The following is a 19752-nucleotide window of genomic DNA, read 5'->3' as shown; positions in this document are numbered from 1 at the left end:
TTTTGCGTCTTCTGTTCAGACCGTCATCATGTAAACGGAGCCTCCGTTTTTAGTCGGGGACTGTGAAAATAGTTTGGTGTCAGCCCAGCATTAGGGGGACCGCTACTTCGGTTAATGTACTGTATGTGTAGCAATGTAAAGGGCAAAAGATAAAATGTAGTGATACGTTATGAATGTATTGAAATGTACTCCACTCCAGAAAAAGTAATGCACCTTCTACCTTCTAATTTCCATTGACAGCCTTCGTACTTCAGAAACAAGTTACCTGAATGAGGCCTTTTCATTCTACTCAGCCATCCGTCAACGCTCCTACTATTTTCAGGTCAACAAAGAAGACCGGTAAGTTCCAGAACTAGTTTTCTTAAATGGTGTGAGTTGCAGTTTTAATGAACAAGGTTTTATTTGCCTAATGCCAATCCTTTCAATGTGGATCTGTTTGACTTTACTAGTTCATCTTGTCTTTTCTTTTCTTTTTTTTAGGCCAGAATTAGTAGTGAAGAAGCTTCGTTATTATGCTCGCTACATAGTCGTCTGTTTACTGCTGAACAAGATGGACCTAGTTAAAGTTTTGGTGAAGGTATGGACGCAAGTATATTTTTAACTACAACATTCCATTCATATATTCATTCATTTTGCTGACTCTATGGGATAATGACATTAGAAATAATTCTGGAAGTGATCAGTGAGAGAGATTGGGGGGACATTGCTGTTCATGGTTGGTGCCTCAGCCAACAGGCCACTAGGGCACCACCAGTGTGAAGCGAAAGCACTCACCCACCAAGACCAGTGCAGCATAGTCATGATTAATTTAGATTGACCATTTGAGCTATGAGTGTGTTTTAAGCTTTCCACATTTAGTTCCGCTTTCTGCCGGCCCAAAGGTCCCTCCACTGGTGCAGAGAGCAACTGCTGGTGCAGTGGAAAATTCCTGTTTGAGTGTTGTACATGTGTTCTAACATAACAGCCGGGGCTGGGTGTATGTCCAAAATCTTCCATCCAAATATGGGCATTTTCATATGTTAATGCTGATGAACATCACAATGTAGCATCTTTTATAGTAATTCAATAATATAGTAAAAAAAAAAAAACGTTGTCACCATGATATGTAATGCCATTATTCAGTTTGGCTGCTGTTTTATTGACATTGTAGTATAAAATATACAAAAAATATATATATATACTGTAAACATTTCACTATATCATTTTAATGATATTTATTGTTGTTTTGTTGTGTTCCAGCCCTAATGACAGCAGTGCTTAGGTCCTGTGATAGACACATGATGTGATTATTTGTTTTGATACGAACCACCTTCACTGCTCACAGTTTCAGTGTTCTACACAGCTCTTTGTACAGTATAGCTGTGTGTTATTATGAAATCATAATGCTGCTAAAAGATAGAACTAAATGTCACAGCTCTGGTGTATTGGGCTAATTTGATTTGAACAGCATACCAAACCAACATCCTGTTTTAGTTCTGGATGCATAGATATAGTGTTACACCATTAATACCCTGGGATGCACCACTACGCCTTTAGATACTATATATATATATATATATATATATATTGCTGCACTGGTTTTACAGACAAAAGCAGAACATTGATCAGAGCTTCATCTTTCCCTATTTGTTATACTGGGGAATGTTAGCCTGTCTCATGAAATTTGTATGAGACTTCAATTTATGAACCTAGAACAAGTCAGACTTTTGCAATTAACTGAAAAAAGTGTTTGTATTGTAAATTTGTATTACCTTCACGGGGCTTATACCTGTCCTCTACCTGCAGGAGTTATCAGAGGAAATCGAAGATTATACACAACGATTCAACACAGAGGACCAGTTAGAATGGAATCTGGTTCTACAGGAAGTGGCAGCCTTTGTAGAGGTAACTAACTCTTAAATGTAACACAACATATTAGGACTTTCAATGTTATTGATTTTATTATCAAAAATGGATGTTACAAATTAGTTTGATCAGATTGTTTTAGATCAGAGGTAGGCAACCTGCGGCTCCAGAGCCACATGTGGCTCTTCAGGCCATCTGCAGTGCATTTTAATTATTTTTAATTTAATTTAATTATCATTTATCATGTAGGCCCAAAGCAATCTTTATCCTTCAATTGTAAAAATATGTAGCTTATAGTATATGCATAAAAAATGCTTAAAAAGTCTACGGTCCAACGCCTTAACCTTCAATTTTGCCAACTTCAAGTCTAGTTTTGTGTTTCCCTAGCGAGGCAAACTTTCAATTCTGAGATATTTCTTCCGTGTCCAGCCTCTCATTTGCACTTGGCTCCTCGCTACATTCTTACAAAATCATATAAATAAATGCTCATTATGACCTATTGGTAATGTTGATAGGCGATTTAAGACTTAGTATGCTGTCATTGTAAGCTCAAAATTAGTTTTGTGGCTCCATTCTGACTTTTTATTTATTTATTTTTTTGGTCAACAATGGCTCTTTTCTTAGTAAAGGTTGCCGACCCCTGTTCTAGATGATTCTTATAAAACAATAGTAAAAACCCATCATTGTGTAATTTTGTTAATCGCAAGACGAAGTGAAAATGAGGGTCAGTTAGTTACCGACATAAAGCATTAATGCAACATTTCATCTTTCTGGACTGACAGCCAGGTAATTAAAGAAGTCCCTTTTGGGACGTGTTTGCTAGCCGGTACACTAGATCTGCTGTGGCTCACTGTTTTTTTTCTCTCCATTTATAAAACAGGCGGATCCAGTGGTAGTTCTGAACGACAACAATTCTGTTGTTGTCACCAGCAATCGGCTGCAGGAGGGAAGTGTGCCCCCACTGGAACAAGGCATGGTGGTTGGGCAGCTTGTTCTTGCAGATGCACTAATCATCGGCAACTGTAACAACCAGGTTTTAATCCACTAATTCTAATTCACGGTTCCTAACACGCCATACACATCAACACAGATGTTGACCATTCATATTGAAGAACACTTGTTTTTTTACACAAACCACTCAAACACACCTGTACAACTTACCACTTTACCTGCAGCTCTTTTTTCTCTGATATTTCATCTTACATTACTCTTAAATAGTAGTTCCAGTACTGTATGGATGAATTATGCAAACTGTGTAAACCAATTTTTGATAGATATGCATGTCTTCCTTCTGTGTTCTCACTAAATGTGAGGTGAGTAATTTGCGATTGTGTGACTGTGGGATGGTTTGTTTATTCATATTACTCATGCAAGACCCATCCAAGAGATATTATTACTATTAATAAGAAACATTTATTTAAAGTAATATTTCGCCTGCAAAATGTGTGTATACATTCCCCCTCTTGTGTTACCTTGAATTCTTGAAGAAAACTCAAACTCACTTTTTCTTGCATGCATCTTGAACGAAGAATCCCAAATCAGCATATTTCTTTGTTGAATAAAGTAAATGAAAGCTGTTTTGAACAACAGAAAAACTAAATCAAGACATCAGCACACAACTCAGTAGTACACAAGCAGTATCATCTAGATCTTATTTATCCAGTCGCTCATTACTTCCCAAACACTTGCATTTTCGCCGAAATCTTACTATTTAAAACACTTTTCACTTTGAAAAGGGGTCATTGTTTTTCTGAATTGACTTATTTATCATCTCAGAACTGCACAGGATAACTTGTACATTATAACACATGTTCTTCATTGGCTGTTGTGGGAGATGCTACTAGTAGTTGCAGTGCCCTCTGCTGGCTATAATACCTATAAAAAAGCTATAAAAAACTAAAGTCCTTACAAAACTAATTTAGAGGATTTTAATTTATCTTTGCTAAGCTCTGACCATAATGGCAAACCCGATTTGCCTTTGAAGGCCCTCATTTTGCCACCTGAAAACAATTTTCTGTGTACTAAAAATAGACCTTTGTTTCATCTGTAAATCCACAATGGCTAAAATACAATTCCTCTACAAATGTATCAATGGTAAGGTAATTCTAGTGTTGTTTTCTTCCCTTTTAAGGTGAAATTCAGTGAGTTAACCATCGATATGTTCCGCATCCTTCAAGCTTTGGAGCGGGAACCTGTAAATCTGGCCACACAGACCTCAAAACAAGGAACGCTGGTGAGTGAAAAATTGTGTACTTGTTTTTAACCGTGTTTTTTGGTGAATTAAGAGCCTCAAAAAAAGCAGAATATTCTGACCAAGACAACTGTGAACATATTATGTCTTGTAAATAATGTGGCCTCTTTCAGGGCCAATCAGTAGCAAATACATGTACACTACCGGTCAAAAGTTTTAGAACACCCCAATTTTTCAATTTTTTATTGAAATTCAAGCAGTTCAAGTCAAATGAACAGCTTGAAAGGGTACGAAGGTAAGTGGTGAACTGCCAGAAGTAAATTTAAAAAAAAGGTAAGGTTAACCAAAACTGAAAAATAATGTACATTTCAGAATTATGCAGGTAGGCCTTTTTTCAGGGAACAAGAAATGGGTTAACAACTTATGGAGTCTTGGGCTATTTTGTCCATTTTTGAATTCTTTCCATGTCTTTGTAAGTCATTTTGTGTCTTCTGGGGTCTTTTTTTGTCATTTTGTGTCTTTTTTTTGGTCATTTTGTGTCTTTTTTTAGTCCTTTAGTTCAACATAAAATGTGATTTTGAATCTTTTTTTTTATTTTCAAAACACTATCATGCTCAATAAAGAAGTTTAAATGTGCATTAATTTCACAGTAGACTGAGACATTAAACTGCATCATTTTCAATTCAATTCTGGAAAAGTTGGTGTGTTCTAAAACTTTTGACCAGTACTGTACGTCACTATGTTTTGTAATAGCTGTACTGTACTTATGCTGAGTATGGTCATAATTCCCCACTGGTGTCTGAGTAATTTAGGGTGACAAATGTGATAAGCAAATAAACACAAAAATTGCCTCATACTGGTTATGCCTGCTATACACAGAGTAAACTGGAACTGAAATATGAACAGTAATAATATAACATTTCCACAGGAACCCAATGAGAAGCCAGCGAAAAGAGAAAACCCTCACAAGTATTTGCTGTACAAGCCAACATTCAGCCAGCTTTTTACTTTCTTGTCTGCCTCTTTTAAGGTCAGTATTCACTTAATTCATAGACTTCTGGGTGAAATGCTGCTTAATTAAATGGTCTGTTATGAAACGTGCTTTAATACCAATATATGTTAAATATACATGCAGTATCAGTCATCTGCATGGATTTAAGTGTTGGTTTGTGATGTTGTTAGTTAGATTCTCACCTTTCCACTGCTGTATTTATGTGAACATGCAAACATTTTTTGTTTATTCTCAGTGAAATAATAATATGCATAACAGTTTTGCATTATGACACAGGAATAAGGGAAACATAAATGATTTAAATTGTAAATAACAATTACATTAGAATAAATAAAGTAGATAGAAACAGAGATACTAACCATTTTGATTCATAAAAAATTAGAAAAACACTACATCTACACAGCTGCTTTCTAGGTATTAGAGAAATAAGTTGTGTTGCAGCTCTCAGGTTTTAGCACTAATCAGGTGATGTATTCTGCCCTAATAAGTCTAACTGCAGTAACTACATTTTTGGTCGAAATTGAGTTATAACTAAAAATGAAGACACACACACACACACACACACACACACACACATATTTTGAGGTTAAAGGGCATAGTTTGAAATCTCTGAAGAATCTCATCATAGTGTACACACACCGGCAGTAGCCCCCGTGGCCCTTTCAGAATTTCCACAGAGGAAATTTTCTAGTTATTTTTGTTGTTTTACTGAGAGAACATTGATTGTGACACGGTGTCAAATCTCATTTACTGACTGGGGGAGATTTCCATAATGTGGACCCATATTTGGTTAGGTCTTCTTCTCCACCCCTCTACCTTTTATTCTATTCTCTTTTAATCCATTAATTTAATGTCAGCATTTAAAATACATGTAGCACTTGCATCTAACATGGTCATATTACTTAGCTACAGTATCTTCTTTCCTCCATTGGCCTACTTTTTAGGAATTGCCTGCCAACAGCGTTCTGCTTGTCTACCTGTCAGCTACTGGAGTCTTCCCGACTGGGCATTCAGATTATGAAGGTAAAATGCTAAACATGAAACCCCAAATTTTGTTGTTATTTAATAAAATGAAGTATGGCGATTCTACCAACTGTTCCAGATGAATTAATGATGATGAAATTATATTGTGTTATTATACTTTGACAACTTAACAGGGAAAGGTTGTCTAAATGTGCATTATCTCCATTTTTGCACAGCATTCAGCCTATGTCCACAACAGGCTGGCTAAATTTGAAAAACACGGTTTGCATGTGAAAGGAATTTTGCCCTGTCAGACATGATAGAAAAATGCAGCAGAATTCCCTAACTAATAATGTTAAATTATGAAATTGGTAAGAAAATGTATTAGAAGATTTACTGTGAGAAGCGGGGACAAAACGTTGGATGATGGATAGAGTTATCAGAACTTTTTAACTCACTGTTGTTGAGTACCAAAAGCCGTAACAAACATTTAGGTAATGAAGAGCTCTGTTTAATTGATCAAAAGACATTCGTCAGACAGATGAAGCCAATATTGATATTTATTTAATTAAAAACAAAGAATAAGTGCTTCTTGAATCTGACAGCAATCTAAAGCATGTGCTCCTTCTCCTTTGTTACTGCTGAATGGTACGTTATCTTGAACAAAAGTTAATTTAAAAAATGTATTTTTCAATGCCTTAGCAAACCTTAACCAAGCTTTGGCACTGTGTATGTTGTAAAGACTCACACTGAGCTGAAATGGAAAAATTGTTGGTGCCTAGCAAGGCGGCAGCAGCAGGCGCAGCCAGAGTCGGTGCCCCGGACATGCTCTATGGTGGTGTTGACTAGTGATGTGTCAATGAAGCCTCATGAACCATTGTCATTATTTTATGAGTCCACTAGATGGTGCTATTGCTGTAGAGTAAAAGGCTTAAGTAATGCTTTCAGCTCTTTGTAGAACACAGAGCAGCCAGACAGTAAGGAATTACAGTCATCTAACATCTAAGTATGAACTAATTTTTCTGCTTCCTTTTGGGATAGGATGTGTCAAATTTTTTGCAATGTTACGTAGGTGAAAAAATGCAGTCCTTGAAGTTTGTTTTATATGAGAGCTAATGGAGAGATCCTGATCAAAGATAACTCGTAGATTCCTTACGGTGGTACTGGAGGCCAAATCTTCAGATAATGAGTTTTGGAGGTGTTCGGGTCCAAGCACAATTACTTCAGTTTTATCTGAGTTAACATTAGGAAGTTGTGGACTATCCAGGTTTTAATGTCCTTAAGGCATGTATGAAGTTTAGCTAGCTGATTAGTTTCACCTGGCTTGATTGATATATATAACTCTTGCCTATAATTTATTTATATAACCCTTTAAGGCTATAAGGATATTCACAGTATGTTTGTTTGAGGCTGCAGGTGTTGCAATGAAAATCTTTGCTTCTTGTTCAAATGTCTAAAAATCGTGTCTGGTAGATAGTTATAGCACCATCTAATACTTCAACATCCAGTCTTTTAAAAAAGAAAACGTTGATCATGCTAACAAATGCAGCGTACAGTTGCCCTGAAATGTACAATGTATTTGTTTCAATCAATTGTCTTTTCAAATTGAATCAATTAAACTTCATCTTTGAACATTTCCTGTAGGACCATATGATTTTGGAGGAGTTCTCACAAATACAAATCGAGATGTGGTGAATGGAGAGACGGTGCAGAAGAGGAATCAGGCCCAGAAAGAAATGCACTGGTGATTATTGATTTGTTACTGACTGATTGATTATATTATTGAATATAGTTATTATTGGCAGAAATTTGCTGCCCACTGCTCCTAAGCATGGTGTGTTCACTGGTGTGTAAAACAGGATGGGTTAAATGCAGAGGTTGGATTTCCCCATTGTGGGACTAATAGGGGAATCTTAATCCTGATTGATCTTAATCCGTAATCCTAATTATACTACATTTGTTAAATCAAATATTTATTTTTTCAAAATAATAAAAATATATATTCACTTGCCTACTTAGAAGCCAACAATCTCTAACCATGTGCACACAACTTGAGCAGTGCAGAGCCTCACCATAAATTGACTTGCTGGGATGAAATCGTAGATTCCTGACATGTTCTTGTTTGTAATGTTACAGCCTTCATCCAGGGGATTTATTCCCTTTTACCCGGAAGCCACTTTTTGTCATTGTGGATTCTTCAAACAGCACAGCATACAAGGTATGTAAATGGGTAGTTACCTGAAGAAAAAACAAAAACACATATCTATATCATAAATATTTAAATTGCGAGGTAGAGTTTAAGGGTTGTAATTGATGCATGCAGTTGTTAAAGGAACACTCCACCGTTTTTTCATATTAAAACATGTTATTCGGTCAAGTAAGACGAGTTGATACAGACCTCTTGCGTCTCAATGCGTGCACTCAATCGCCCTTGCGCACGGCGCCACTTGGCTAGCACTTAGCTTAGCCCAGTTCATTCATTAGGATCCAAACAGATGGACAGTTAGAAGCGACCAAACTCCTCCACGTTTTCCCTATTTAAATACAGCTACACGAGTAGTTAAACGACCAAGTATGGCGACACAAAATAAAATGTGGCGCTTTTCTAAGCGGATAAAAAGGATAACTATATTATTATTATGTATGGCGGAATAGCACTTGGGAGCACTTCGACTCGGCGCAGTAATATCATCACTCCTGAAAAATCTTCTCCCCTCAGGAGTGATGATATTACTGCGCCGAGTCGAAGTGCTAGGTAGCTAGTCCTATTTAAATAGGGAAAACGTGGAGGAGTTTGATCGCTTCTAACTGTCCATCTGTTTGGATCCTAATGAATGAACTGGGCTAAGCTAAGTGCTAGCCAAGTGGCGCCGCGTGCCAGGGCGATTGAGTGCACACATTGAGACGCAAGAGGTCTGTATCAACTCGTCTTACTTGACCGAATAACATGTTTTAATATGAAAAAACGGTGGAGTGTTCCTTTAAACAACAGGAAGTAAGTTATTGTAGTTTGGCTGCTTAGCAACATGGTCAGCAGTTGCAGCAGCACCAGTGGCTGTGACACAGCTCATGGAGGCAATTAAGGTACTTTATAAACAGTAGTTTCCAGGTTGCAGCAATGTGCTTCAATATTTTTTCTCCGTCAGTGAACTAGTGATGTCCCAATGAAGCCTCATGAACCATTGTCATAATTTTCTGAGACCATTATATGGTGCTATTGGTTTAAAGAAAAAGGCTGAAGCAATGATAATTGAGTGTGCTTTCAGCTCTTTGTTGAACAGAGAGCGCCATCTAGTGGGCTCAGAAAATAATGAAAATGGTTCATGAAGCTTCAGTGGCACATCACTACAGTGAACACACAGATTTGATAAACCAGTGCATCTCACACATTAACTTTACTTGTGTGGGCCACCTAAGTATATTAATGGCTACCCAAGTATATCTGGCGGCCCCTTTAGCCATTTTTTATTTTCAGTGTTTCTCATACATTGGCCTATTTGAGGCGTCCCCCCCTATATCGGCACTGACCACCAAATATTGATTTTGTAATAGCCAACTCTATTGGTCCACAAATTCCACCAATTCACGCACTGCCAAACTCGTGAACCGTTTGTCGTATACTAAGCAGAGAGTTCCTATTTCATTAGTGATGGTTTGCCCCACCCCCTATACTTAGAACCACCACTTTATAACTCATGACCAGTTTCTTGTCTTGTGGGAGTTCCTGTTTAAATGGTGTGACTTACCTATGCCCCCGCGCTTAAGCTGCATACCATTCATAAAAACATTTGTCGTTGGCTCTTTTTGCTGTCCTTGTGTTGTTCTGTGCATTGTCCTTTGTCTTGCAAAAAATTGCATAAAATAAATAGGTAATCACAAAATTACAAATATACTTTGAACATGAATATTCTTTTGAAAATGCAATCATTCAGAAACACTCACAAGCAAACCAAAGATGATTTATACAGACTACAGAATATATGGTATTATTTCATAATTAATAATAGTCATAATATGTTTAATAAAGCATGGGTTTTTACAAATTTTGACAAAAACTAAAAAGGGGCTCCAGTTGTAGCTCACAGCAACATTATGCTCCCTGTTTTCATCCACAAAGCCTCCAAATTATGGGAAAGATATCTGTTTTCATGTAACTCTGAATATTTATTGACATTTAAAAACCTATTGTGTATATGATGTGATCACATAGTAATTGTTTATTCTTGGTATTAATATGACTTTTCTGTCTTTTGTATATCCAAACAGCATTTCACTAATCTGTTTGGCCAGCCTCTGGTGTGCCTACTATCGCCTACAGTATATCCCAAGAGTGTGCAAGGTGTGTGTAACTCTAGACAAGTAGTTCATTCAAAGGTTCTGGTGATATTTGAGATATCCTTATTATCAGAAAATCCAATGATCAGACCAACCAACAATTTGTTAGTCTGTCTCTCAACACTTTGACTTACACTTTTTATCAAACATATATACATAATATAATATAATTTGATGTTTTTAAAACAGGGCTCAGTATTTTTTAAACAGCTAATTGGTGTTTGAGCCTGTTTCTGGCTGTAAAGTCAAACAACATTGACATATCAGGACAGCAGGCACACACACACACACACACACACACACACACCCTTGTAAGTTATGCACATCCAGTATTGGTATTGATCTTAAGGTTGGGTGTGTTGACAAAAAGAAAAATACACAATATCACTAGGCATATAATTTTAGTTGCAGTTATTTATTAGCTTCCAGTTTTAAAGAATGTTGGTTAATTACCAATATTGATTTTTTTATGATGTACTTACATTTTTAGGTAGACTTTTTTCATGTAATTGTGTTAAAGTTTGTGAGTCTGCTTCTCTCTCAAGGTTTTGTGTCCTGTGTTCTCATTGCTTACCTGCACCATGTCTCTACTTGCTGTTCAGATCAGTCACAGCGTGGGAGTCTCTTCACTCTGTTCCTCTACAGTCCACTCTTGGCTTTTTCCTCTGTGTGTGGCTTAAACAATGTGCAACGAGGCCTGTGGGAGAGGGCTCAGGAATTTCTTCGTCAAGTCTACCGGGACATTGGGCAGATGATAACTCGATCGCGGACCATAGGTAGCACATTTTCCATTCATTTTCATAACATACCACCAGACATGAAAAATAGTGGATCATGAAAAGTGTGTATTCATACATGTTTTATTTATTATACATTATTTTCTCCTTATTTTTCAAGCGAAACATATTAATTATGATAAAAGTAATGCTTTTTGGTATTAATTATTTAATTAAATTATTTAACTGCACCAACCATGAACAGCAGTGCCCCCAGATCATGCCAGGGTCCTTGTGTGCATCTCATTTACCATCTCTCTTCCCCTTTTTACCCCCCTGTCAACTCTATAATAAAGGCACATAAATGCTCAGACATGTCTATTAAAAAAATAAGTGGCAATTGTTTCAGGTTTTACTGCTTCAGAGCCTAGGCTACAGTCCAATGTAGTCTGTGGCCTATTGGTTTGGTGCCATTTCATGGTTCATAAATACTCCTTTGTTGTATTTGGGCTGGCAGACCAGATATGTGGCAGCACTCACTTTGTTAACATAAGATATTCCTTTATTGATCCCCCATGGGGGAAATTCTGGTGTTGCAGCAGTACAGAGTAAACAGATTACGGTAATAAAAATAGAATAATAAAAATGAAATGGAATAAAGATAAAAAAATATATACATAGTATAAAATAAACATTCAAACAAACAACCAAGACCAAACTAAATAAATAGGAGTGCAAACACGTTAAAGTGGCAGTGAATTGGAGAACATATGTGCAAACTGTGGTCTCCACTGTTGTTATACAGTGTGATGGCAGTGGGCACAAAGCCTGTAGGAGTTAAACCATGGCTGTGATCACGACCACATGGATTTTTTCTGCCAAGCATCATTCTAGCCAAGTACAGGCGATGATAATAAACTGGATGACCTCTGTGCCTGAATCAGTTTCACATGGGATATCAGGAACTGGACTTCCTTTTCTTTAATAGACGCGTCTAAATCCTTGAAAACCAAAAGGTGTTATTCCATTAGGTGAGTCCTGGGGTTTGAACCAGCAACCATTCAGTTACAAGCCTGGCTCTGTAACCTCTATGCCATGGACTGCCCAGGTCTATACCAACATCACTGTGACAGGCCTAGGGTGAATCCTAGAGTCCTCCCTCCTTCTGACAGGGTAACTGTTGTTCCTAAGGCCAGAAGGCCTTTTGGTGAGATCTAGTTTTGTCTGACCTCACTTCCCTTTCATGACGATGTAGCACTGGCATCTAGTGTATAATTATAGCAGAGAGTATCCCATTGGACCAAAAAAACAGCAGTGGACGGCTCCTCTCTCTCTGTTGCAGGATGGAGAGATACAAAAGATCCTTCTCTCCTACAGCCATCAGGTTGTCTCATTCTAACAGAGATTCTACAAGACTAACTGAATTTACCCTCGGGGATAAATAAAGTAATTTTGATTTTGATTGATTGATTTGATTTGATTTTGATTGATTGTGAATGGAGTTAAACCATTAACCTTAAAGTTAAACCTGCTTACAGTAGATTCCATAATGTTTAATTGGTATCTCCACATGTCACACCGCTGCTCATCCAGCTCCACTGTCTACCTGTTGCAGCAAATCTGTAATGCTCGGCAACAAAGTTGTCTCCGGTACTGCACTCAGCTACCTGAACGCCCTGATTCAGACATATGCTACCTCACGACCGTTGAGCTCTTCCAATGAACGACGTCTGGCTCTGCCCCCCGTTGGTCCAAGGCAATCCAGACTCTTTGCATTTCTTGTTCCCCGCTGGTGGAACACACTACCAGTTCTTAACAGAGCAGGGGCGTCCCTCTCTACCTTTAAAAACCTCCTGAAGACCTTCAGCTCTTCAGAGAGCATCTTCTCTCCTAGACCACACCACAACTCTACTCCCTACAGGATTGTCACTAGCACTTATTGATGCACTAATGGCTCTTACTGCACTATTCCTTGATTGTTTGCTTCTTTCTTCCTGTAAGTTGCTTTGGATAAAAGCGTCTGCTAAATGTAAATGTAAATCTCCCCACCCTGTAGCTAATGAAAGGGGCTGGTTCACAGACTCTGGTTCACAGACTCCCTAATAATGCTTTAAAAGAATCAAACGGATAATGTCTGCTATCCAAAGAGGGTAATAGTGACACTGGTGGTTGTGTAGGTTGAGGACTCCCTTTAAACCCACTGTGTAGTTGTGTTACAGGTAGACGAGCCCTGATTAGATTTTTTTTTTTTTGACCTTCAAACGTATATCAGCAGATTCTGATGGGTTTGTTGTTTGTTATAGCAGCAGGCGTAACTATATTACAGTATAGCTATAGTGTATTTGGATGGATGCTGGCCTACAAAGTTGTCTCCGGTACTGAACCTACCTACCTGAACGCCCTGATTCAGACATATGCTACCTCACGACCGTTGTGCTCTTCCACTGAATGACGCCTGGCTCTGCCCCCCGTTGGTCCAAGGCAATCCAGACTCTTTGCATTTCTTGTTCCCGTTGGGGGAGCGCACTACCAGTTCCAACCAAAGCAGGGCGTCCCTCTCTACCTTTAAAAAAAACTCATCTTCTTCATCAGCATCTTCTCTCCTAGCACCACATGATAATTCTACTCCTTAAAGAATTGTCACTAGCACTTATTGATGCACTAATGGCTTTTACTGCACTATACCTTGATTGTTTGCTTTTTTCTTCCTGTAAGTCGCTTTGGATAAAAGCGTCTTCTAAATGACTAAATGTAAATGTATTTGGGTCTCCACCAGGTGGCAGCATAATCTTGGCTATATGTCATATAAATAATAATGTGGAAACAAAAGGCAGCCCCAAGTTATGCGAATCTTATGACAGATGTTATGGGACATTTAGAGCTGGAGAAAATCAGATTCTTACTGAAAAAATCGAATTTGGCAACCATTTATTGATTATTTTAACCAGAACACATAGTCTGAGGGCAAGTTATAGAAGTGCTCTTGATAGAAGGGAAGAAAATTTTTATTTATTTTTATTTTTTATTCCTGTCTCTGCTTATTTATTTGTTTTTACTTTTGAAGAGTGTATACATGTTTGGGTACATATATATAATCTTTTTTATATATTTTTTTTATCTCCTACATCTCTCTACTTTTCATTTTGAGATACATAACTTAATACAACTTAAATTACCTTTTTATGTTAATGTGTACTTGTCAGTGTGTATGGTTTCTGTAGTGACTGAAATGTTTTATGTTGAAAATTAGTAATAATAATATTTTTTTTAAAAGATAATAATAATAGCAATTATCAGTGGTTTGAACATATAAATGCAGTATAGAGTCATTAAGGTATCCCTTAACACCTGAATTTTAAACTTGACTGATCATCAAATTATGTTTTTATTTCAATGGATGGTGGAAAAAAGAAACAAAGGAGAAGATATTCTCTCATCTAAGAAGCTAAACACAGTCAATATTTAGCATTTTTTGCTTGATTTAACTGATTGAACAACTTAAACGGTAAATTGAATATCAAATTGCTGTAGATTAACTTTCTGTTGATTAGCTAATGAAGTAATCAACTACTTGTTCCACCAACTTGTTCTTTTTTCACTGTCTCCAAAGATCAAGCCTTTTTGCAATTCTTTGGTGATGAGTTCCTTCGGCTGCTGCTGATCCGCTTTGTTTTCTGCTCAGCTGCACTAAGACTACATAAACTCTTCCGGGTAAGTCACTGCTAATATGGTTTTGGTTTTCCCAATAGAGTTGCATCTACATAGGACATACTTTTTGTCTCTTGTTCGAACACCCCCTCTCATACACACACACACACACACATTGTGTGTTTTAATTTATTTTTGATGAAAGCTTTTTGGAACACACATGGTGTCCATTTAATGTTGCGCTAGAATGTATGATGCTAACCTCTTCTATTAGAACAGCTTCAAATTCCTTCAACCATTACTAAATATTAATTTGGTGATTTCGGTTATAGATATTAAGTTATTTAGAAGTTCCAAATTAATAGTTTGGTAATTTAATGAGTCTGATTTAGTTAAATTGGCTATTTTCTCTGTATTATATAGTCGAGACCAGAGGTGTTTTTATGTAAATTAAATCATATTACGCAATATAATTCTTAATTATTTTATAATTATCCATATATATGCCCCTACAATTCACAGCAGAGCTTTTACCGTTGATGGGGATTTAGTGATGGGACAATGAAAAGCAATAAGCCACTAGAACTGTGGTTTACAGTGATTTTAGAACAGGCTGTTTACCATTTAGTGCCTAACAGTTTGTCATCAGTGACAATGCCAAGGGATTTTCTTCCACTTAGCAATGCCATTTTAAAGCTACATTTATCAAACTAGTTTTCTGGTAATAGACAGACACAACACAGTGTTTATACCCTTCATTGGCATGATTTCTCCTGTCTGTTGGTCAGCATCACTTTTTTTGTATAGTGATGTTTGTAAGGAGTGGTTGGCTTATATTGTTTGTATTGCTGGTTAGCTTAGGTTTTAAAATGTATTCATTCTGGAAACCCTTCTGGAAACGCTTTTTAGCGAGAAACAATCTCTCGGAGGGCTGAAACTAGTTTAGTGTGGACGTGTTTCCAAGGTCAGTTCAGTAAAGACCACTGTCTACAGTGAAACAGTAAAAAAAAAAAAAAGAAAAATGTCTTTTACATGTACTAAATACCATATCTCCCAACAGAAATATACTGTAATATTTAATGGTAAAAAAAAATGATTCATGCGGCATTTATAAAGTATTTTCTTGTCAATTATATGGCAGAACAGCGTTTCTTTTGATGGAAACATTTTTTTCTTTTTTTAGGGTAAAATAAATAAAATGGCAAACTTAAATGTGAAATCAACAGTGGTAATATCTTTTTAATGTAATATTAGAAAAAGTTGCGACATATTTATTACGGTAAATTTCTGGCAACCACAGCTGCCAGTTTTTTACTGTAAAAACAACAGGGTTTTTTTACAGTGTTCATGGCAACTAATAATGCCCGTCAGTAGTATTCCTGTATGTTTGTTGTGATATATGAGCTGAGCTGTTTGCTGTTTTTTGATGCTTGCAGGATTCCCAGAGCTTCCCGGAGTCATATCCTGAGCTCCCTAAGCAGGATACAGTGGAGAGCAGCCTTCTACAGAAGCATATTTTGGAGCTGGCAACCATGCTGGATGTGCAGAGCCTATTTTGGGATGATTCACTGGAAGCCTACTAACATCTTCGCACAAAGCAAAATGGCAAATCATGTACATACAGACTCAACTGCCAGAGCCCTCACAGTTGTCTTTCCTTTTTTTACAGGTAAAAAATAAGTGATTCAGCACATAAAAGTTCATGTCCTGCATTTAACTGTTACCTGTGGAAGCAAACGTAGTGCAACATCAAAATGTTCACATAGTTCAGCCAGGGAGTTTAATATAGTGAAAAATTTCCCATTTTGAGTCTACAGCTTGCCTCGTAAATATAAGCATCATGTAAGAAATAAGAATAAATCGCTGCAAATAACTTTTCTACTCACCATCCCTTATCCAAATGTAAAAATGAAAAGCAGCAGCCCCTCAATATATTTCTCATGTCAGATAATTGTTTGCAGTTTGTGTTTTTTTTATTGTTTATTCGAGTGAAGGTTTGTAAGCGTGAATGGAAATATCTTGGGCAGCTTCCGCATGAAAGAAAAAGCAGGATGGTGTTGAGAGACAACACAGTGCTAAACAAAACCCTTACTGCATAAGTCAATATTAAAAACAAGCATAATTATTATAATATATTCTATTATAATGATCAGCACACTATTCACACACTAAGGAATTTAAAAGATTTCACCAAAAATGTTATTACTGGTATTTGCCAAACAGTGCTTGATGTCTAGCAGTTTTTCTTGTAGCAGGCTGAGGTGCATGTGGTCATGTTCTGTTGCGTGTTGTAGGTCCTCATTAGTTGTAAAGATATCACAGTCCTTAGTGGCATTAACCAACAATTCACCTAATACCTTTAATCGTCAGTTGTTTTGGCCTGGTTTTGAAAGTGGTCGTTAGTGCTTTTTCCACATCACTGTGCTGTATTTGCATGCAAAAAAAGCAAAGAGAAGGCATTTTGTTGTTTTATACACAAAGAATGGCCTCCAGCTTTAAGTGTAGTACATTTTAAAATGGCACAGGGTTGTGAAGTAAACAGAGCCAGTGCATGTGTTGCATGGGCCTGTTCATTTGTAGCTGTGTCAAGAAACGAGGACAATCTGCTCTGATAACAGAGGAGATGAAGTTAGTAGCATGGTGTGCACACCAACATTTTTTTACTGACAAACATGCATCATTCCATTTATAACTTAAATTACACCAAAACACCTCTGTAACCTACAACCCCAATTCCAAGTGTTTAAAACGTAAATAAATGCAGATTGCAACAAAATCAGAATTCAAAGTGTATATTTAGATTTAAAAAAAAACAGTTTGAAGATATTGTCTTTGTTCAGTTTTTAACTGAATTATTGTTTATTTACGTTTTAGACACCATCTTAACTTTTTGGAATTGATTGTAAATGTTTACAGCTTTTATCATGATACCTGCTGGTTGCTTGAGAGGAAGATCACTGAACAGCGGTGATCTTCTTCCTGTAGGCAGGGGACTGTCTCTGCTACATGGGTTTTACTTTACCGTTGACCCACTGCTTCAAACTGACAGATGCTGCCATCTTTGTCATTTACTGGCACCATCACCATTGAAAACCATTGAGACGATCATCTTTGTGTTTTTTTCCCCCCCTTAAGGCCCAGATGGGATTTTTGCACATGAAACACACATACCAACAAATCTGTGTGAGTGCAGACCGAGTGTAGTATAAACAGAACATCATGCTGTCTAGTCAGGCGGCTTAGGACCAGATTTAAGAAGAATGGGGACACGCCGGACAAAAGCACCAAATTTTTTCAGGTTTTAATTTTTGGTAGGAGCCACTTCATCAAGACTGTGGATGGGAAATGGCAGCCATATACAGTCTATGAGAACCAATTTATCTTCCAAGCCCCCTAGAAGGTCAATCTTGGTGTCAAATATACATTTTCTGCAGAATACATACACTGTATATGACCTATATCAATATATGTCCGAACGCTTAGGAAACTTAAAATTACGTTAAAACATGTTAAAAAGGAATATATCTATTTGATCAAATAATCATCTAGTGATATTCTCAATAGCTTTAAATGATTCCTTGACCCAGGAAATGTATATTTTGACACCAAGATTGACCTTCTAAGTGGCTTGGAAGATATAGCGTTTCTCATAGATTTTGTATGGCTGCCATCTCCGATCCGCAATCTTGATGAAGTGGCTCCTACCAAAAAATTGAAACCTATAGTGATAGAGAGTATGTGGAAAAAATGTGGTGTTTTTTTCCGCTGTGTGCCCTTTATTTAGCTCAGCCGCCTGACTCTGAATTTGCTTTATCCCCAGCCATCATAAAGCAGAGACGGTTGTGTGAAGAACCTGTAAAGCCTGGGTTAACACCAAATCCTGCTGGGTAGTACAGACCCTGGTTAGTGGAGGAAAGCTTCAGTTGTCATGGGAACAGCAAAATAATTTCCACAATTAACAGATCATTTCTAAATTTTAGACTAAATCTGTATTTTCAATACCACTTGGCCTATTTAGTGCCCAAGGAAATTGTATTTACGCAGTTTCACACTGCTACATTGTTCCAGAGGATATGCAGCTTTCTCTCTTGTTTCCAGTAATAGGGACCATTTCATTTTCATTTTTTCAAACTAGCAGAGGTGCCCAAATATGGCAGTGTCTGTCAGCAGGTTTCTATGTAATTCTTATTAACTCTAACACAAAATTTTACAGCACAATTTTTTGGGATGATCCCTTGACCTTTACACCAGTGTTCCAGTGTTCATAAAGGATAAGGCTGTTGTTGTTTTTTTAATTGTATCTTAACAAGACCAAAGACCAAAATCAACAATGCATTTAACTAAACAGCATGCATTTGTAGTCAAACATGACAAGGATTGTGTAATAGTGACTATTACACAGATGTATAAACATGTATGGTGCATTCATTTTTGGTTTTGGTCTTTTAATGCGATTTGATTTATTATTTTATTCATATATATATATATATATATATATATATATATATATAATTAATTCCAAAAGCCTTGTCCTTTAAAAAAAAATTACATTTTTAACCCCACTTCTGTTAAAGTTGTTAGAAAAGCTCAAATCTAAATTTTGTATGAACAGTTTCATATGTTTTGAATTCTGCTCAACATCTTAATTTACACCAAAGTAGAAAGAAGCTGAAGGCCTATATATAAACTGGGGAGTGATGCTGATACTGAGACCAGCTGATGCTTAACTGCCTTTGACCAAAATTCATGTTGCAGCGATGCAGGACGTAGCCTGGTTGGTATAAAGATTTTTGAATTAACATAAATGATAAGAAAAAACACTATTTCTAGTGTTTTTTATATTTATTGACATTGTTCGAGAATGTGTACAGATTATGCAAAGTAATGTTTTGGCACAGATGTGTTTGTTCAGTATTTCGTAGGTCTATAAATTGTGTAATGAAATATGAAGTTGAACTAAAGGAGGAGTGAAATGTTAATAAGGCCAGTTTGTTCTTTGGCCATTTTTCTAAATATGTTACATTCCAGCTTCCCAAGGACTT

At 36.9% G+C, this 19752-nt stretch overlaps 1 protein-coding gene across 1 annotated transcript in view; it reads left to right on the top strand.

The window, feature by feature from the left end:
- Positions 1-17480, top strand: part of scai (suppressor of cancer cell invasion) — a 28997-nt gene extending 11517 nt beyond the window's left edge. Inside the window, exons 5-17 of the mRNA XM_059358700.1 lie at positions 241-339; positions 481-577; positions 1786-1884; positions 2726-2878; positions 3977-4078; positions 4965-5066; positions 5993-6071; positions 7656-7755; positions 8148-8229; positions 10278-10350; positions 10949-11122; positions 14673-14773; positions 16147-17480. Coding sequence (XP_059214683.1) covers positions 241-339; positions 481-577; positions 1786-1884; positions 2726-2878; positions 3977-4078; positions 4965-5066; positions 5993-6071; positions 7656-7755; positions 8148-8229; positions 10278-10350; positions 10949-11122; positions 14673-14773; positions 16147-16293 — 1408 coding nt within the window. The 3' untranslated portion in view covers positions 16294-17480. The remainder of the gene's footprint in view (positions 1-240; positions 340-480; positions 578-1785; positions 1885-2725; positions 2879-3976; positions 4079-4964; positions 5067-5992; positions 6072-7655; positions 7756-8147; positions 8230-10277; positions 10351-10948; positions 11123-14672; positions 14774-16146) is intronic.
- Positions 17481-19752: the final 2272 nt, after the last annotated feature.

This window comes from Centropristis striata, chromosome 19 (assembly GCF_030273125.1).
Source record: "Centropristis striata isolate RG_2023a ecotype Rhode Island chromosome 19, C.striata_1.0, whole genome shotgun sequence".
Taxonomy (NCBI): Eukaryota; Metazoa; Chordata; class Actinopteri; order Perciformes; family Serranidae; genus Centropristis; species Centropristis striata.
The sequence above is the reverse complement of the archived record's forward strand: the minus strand, read 5'-3'. Positions and strand labels throughout refer to the sequence as shown.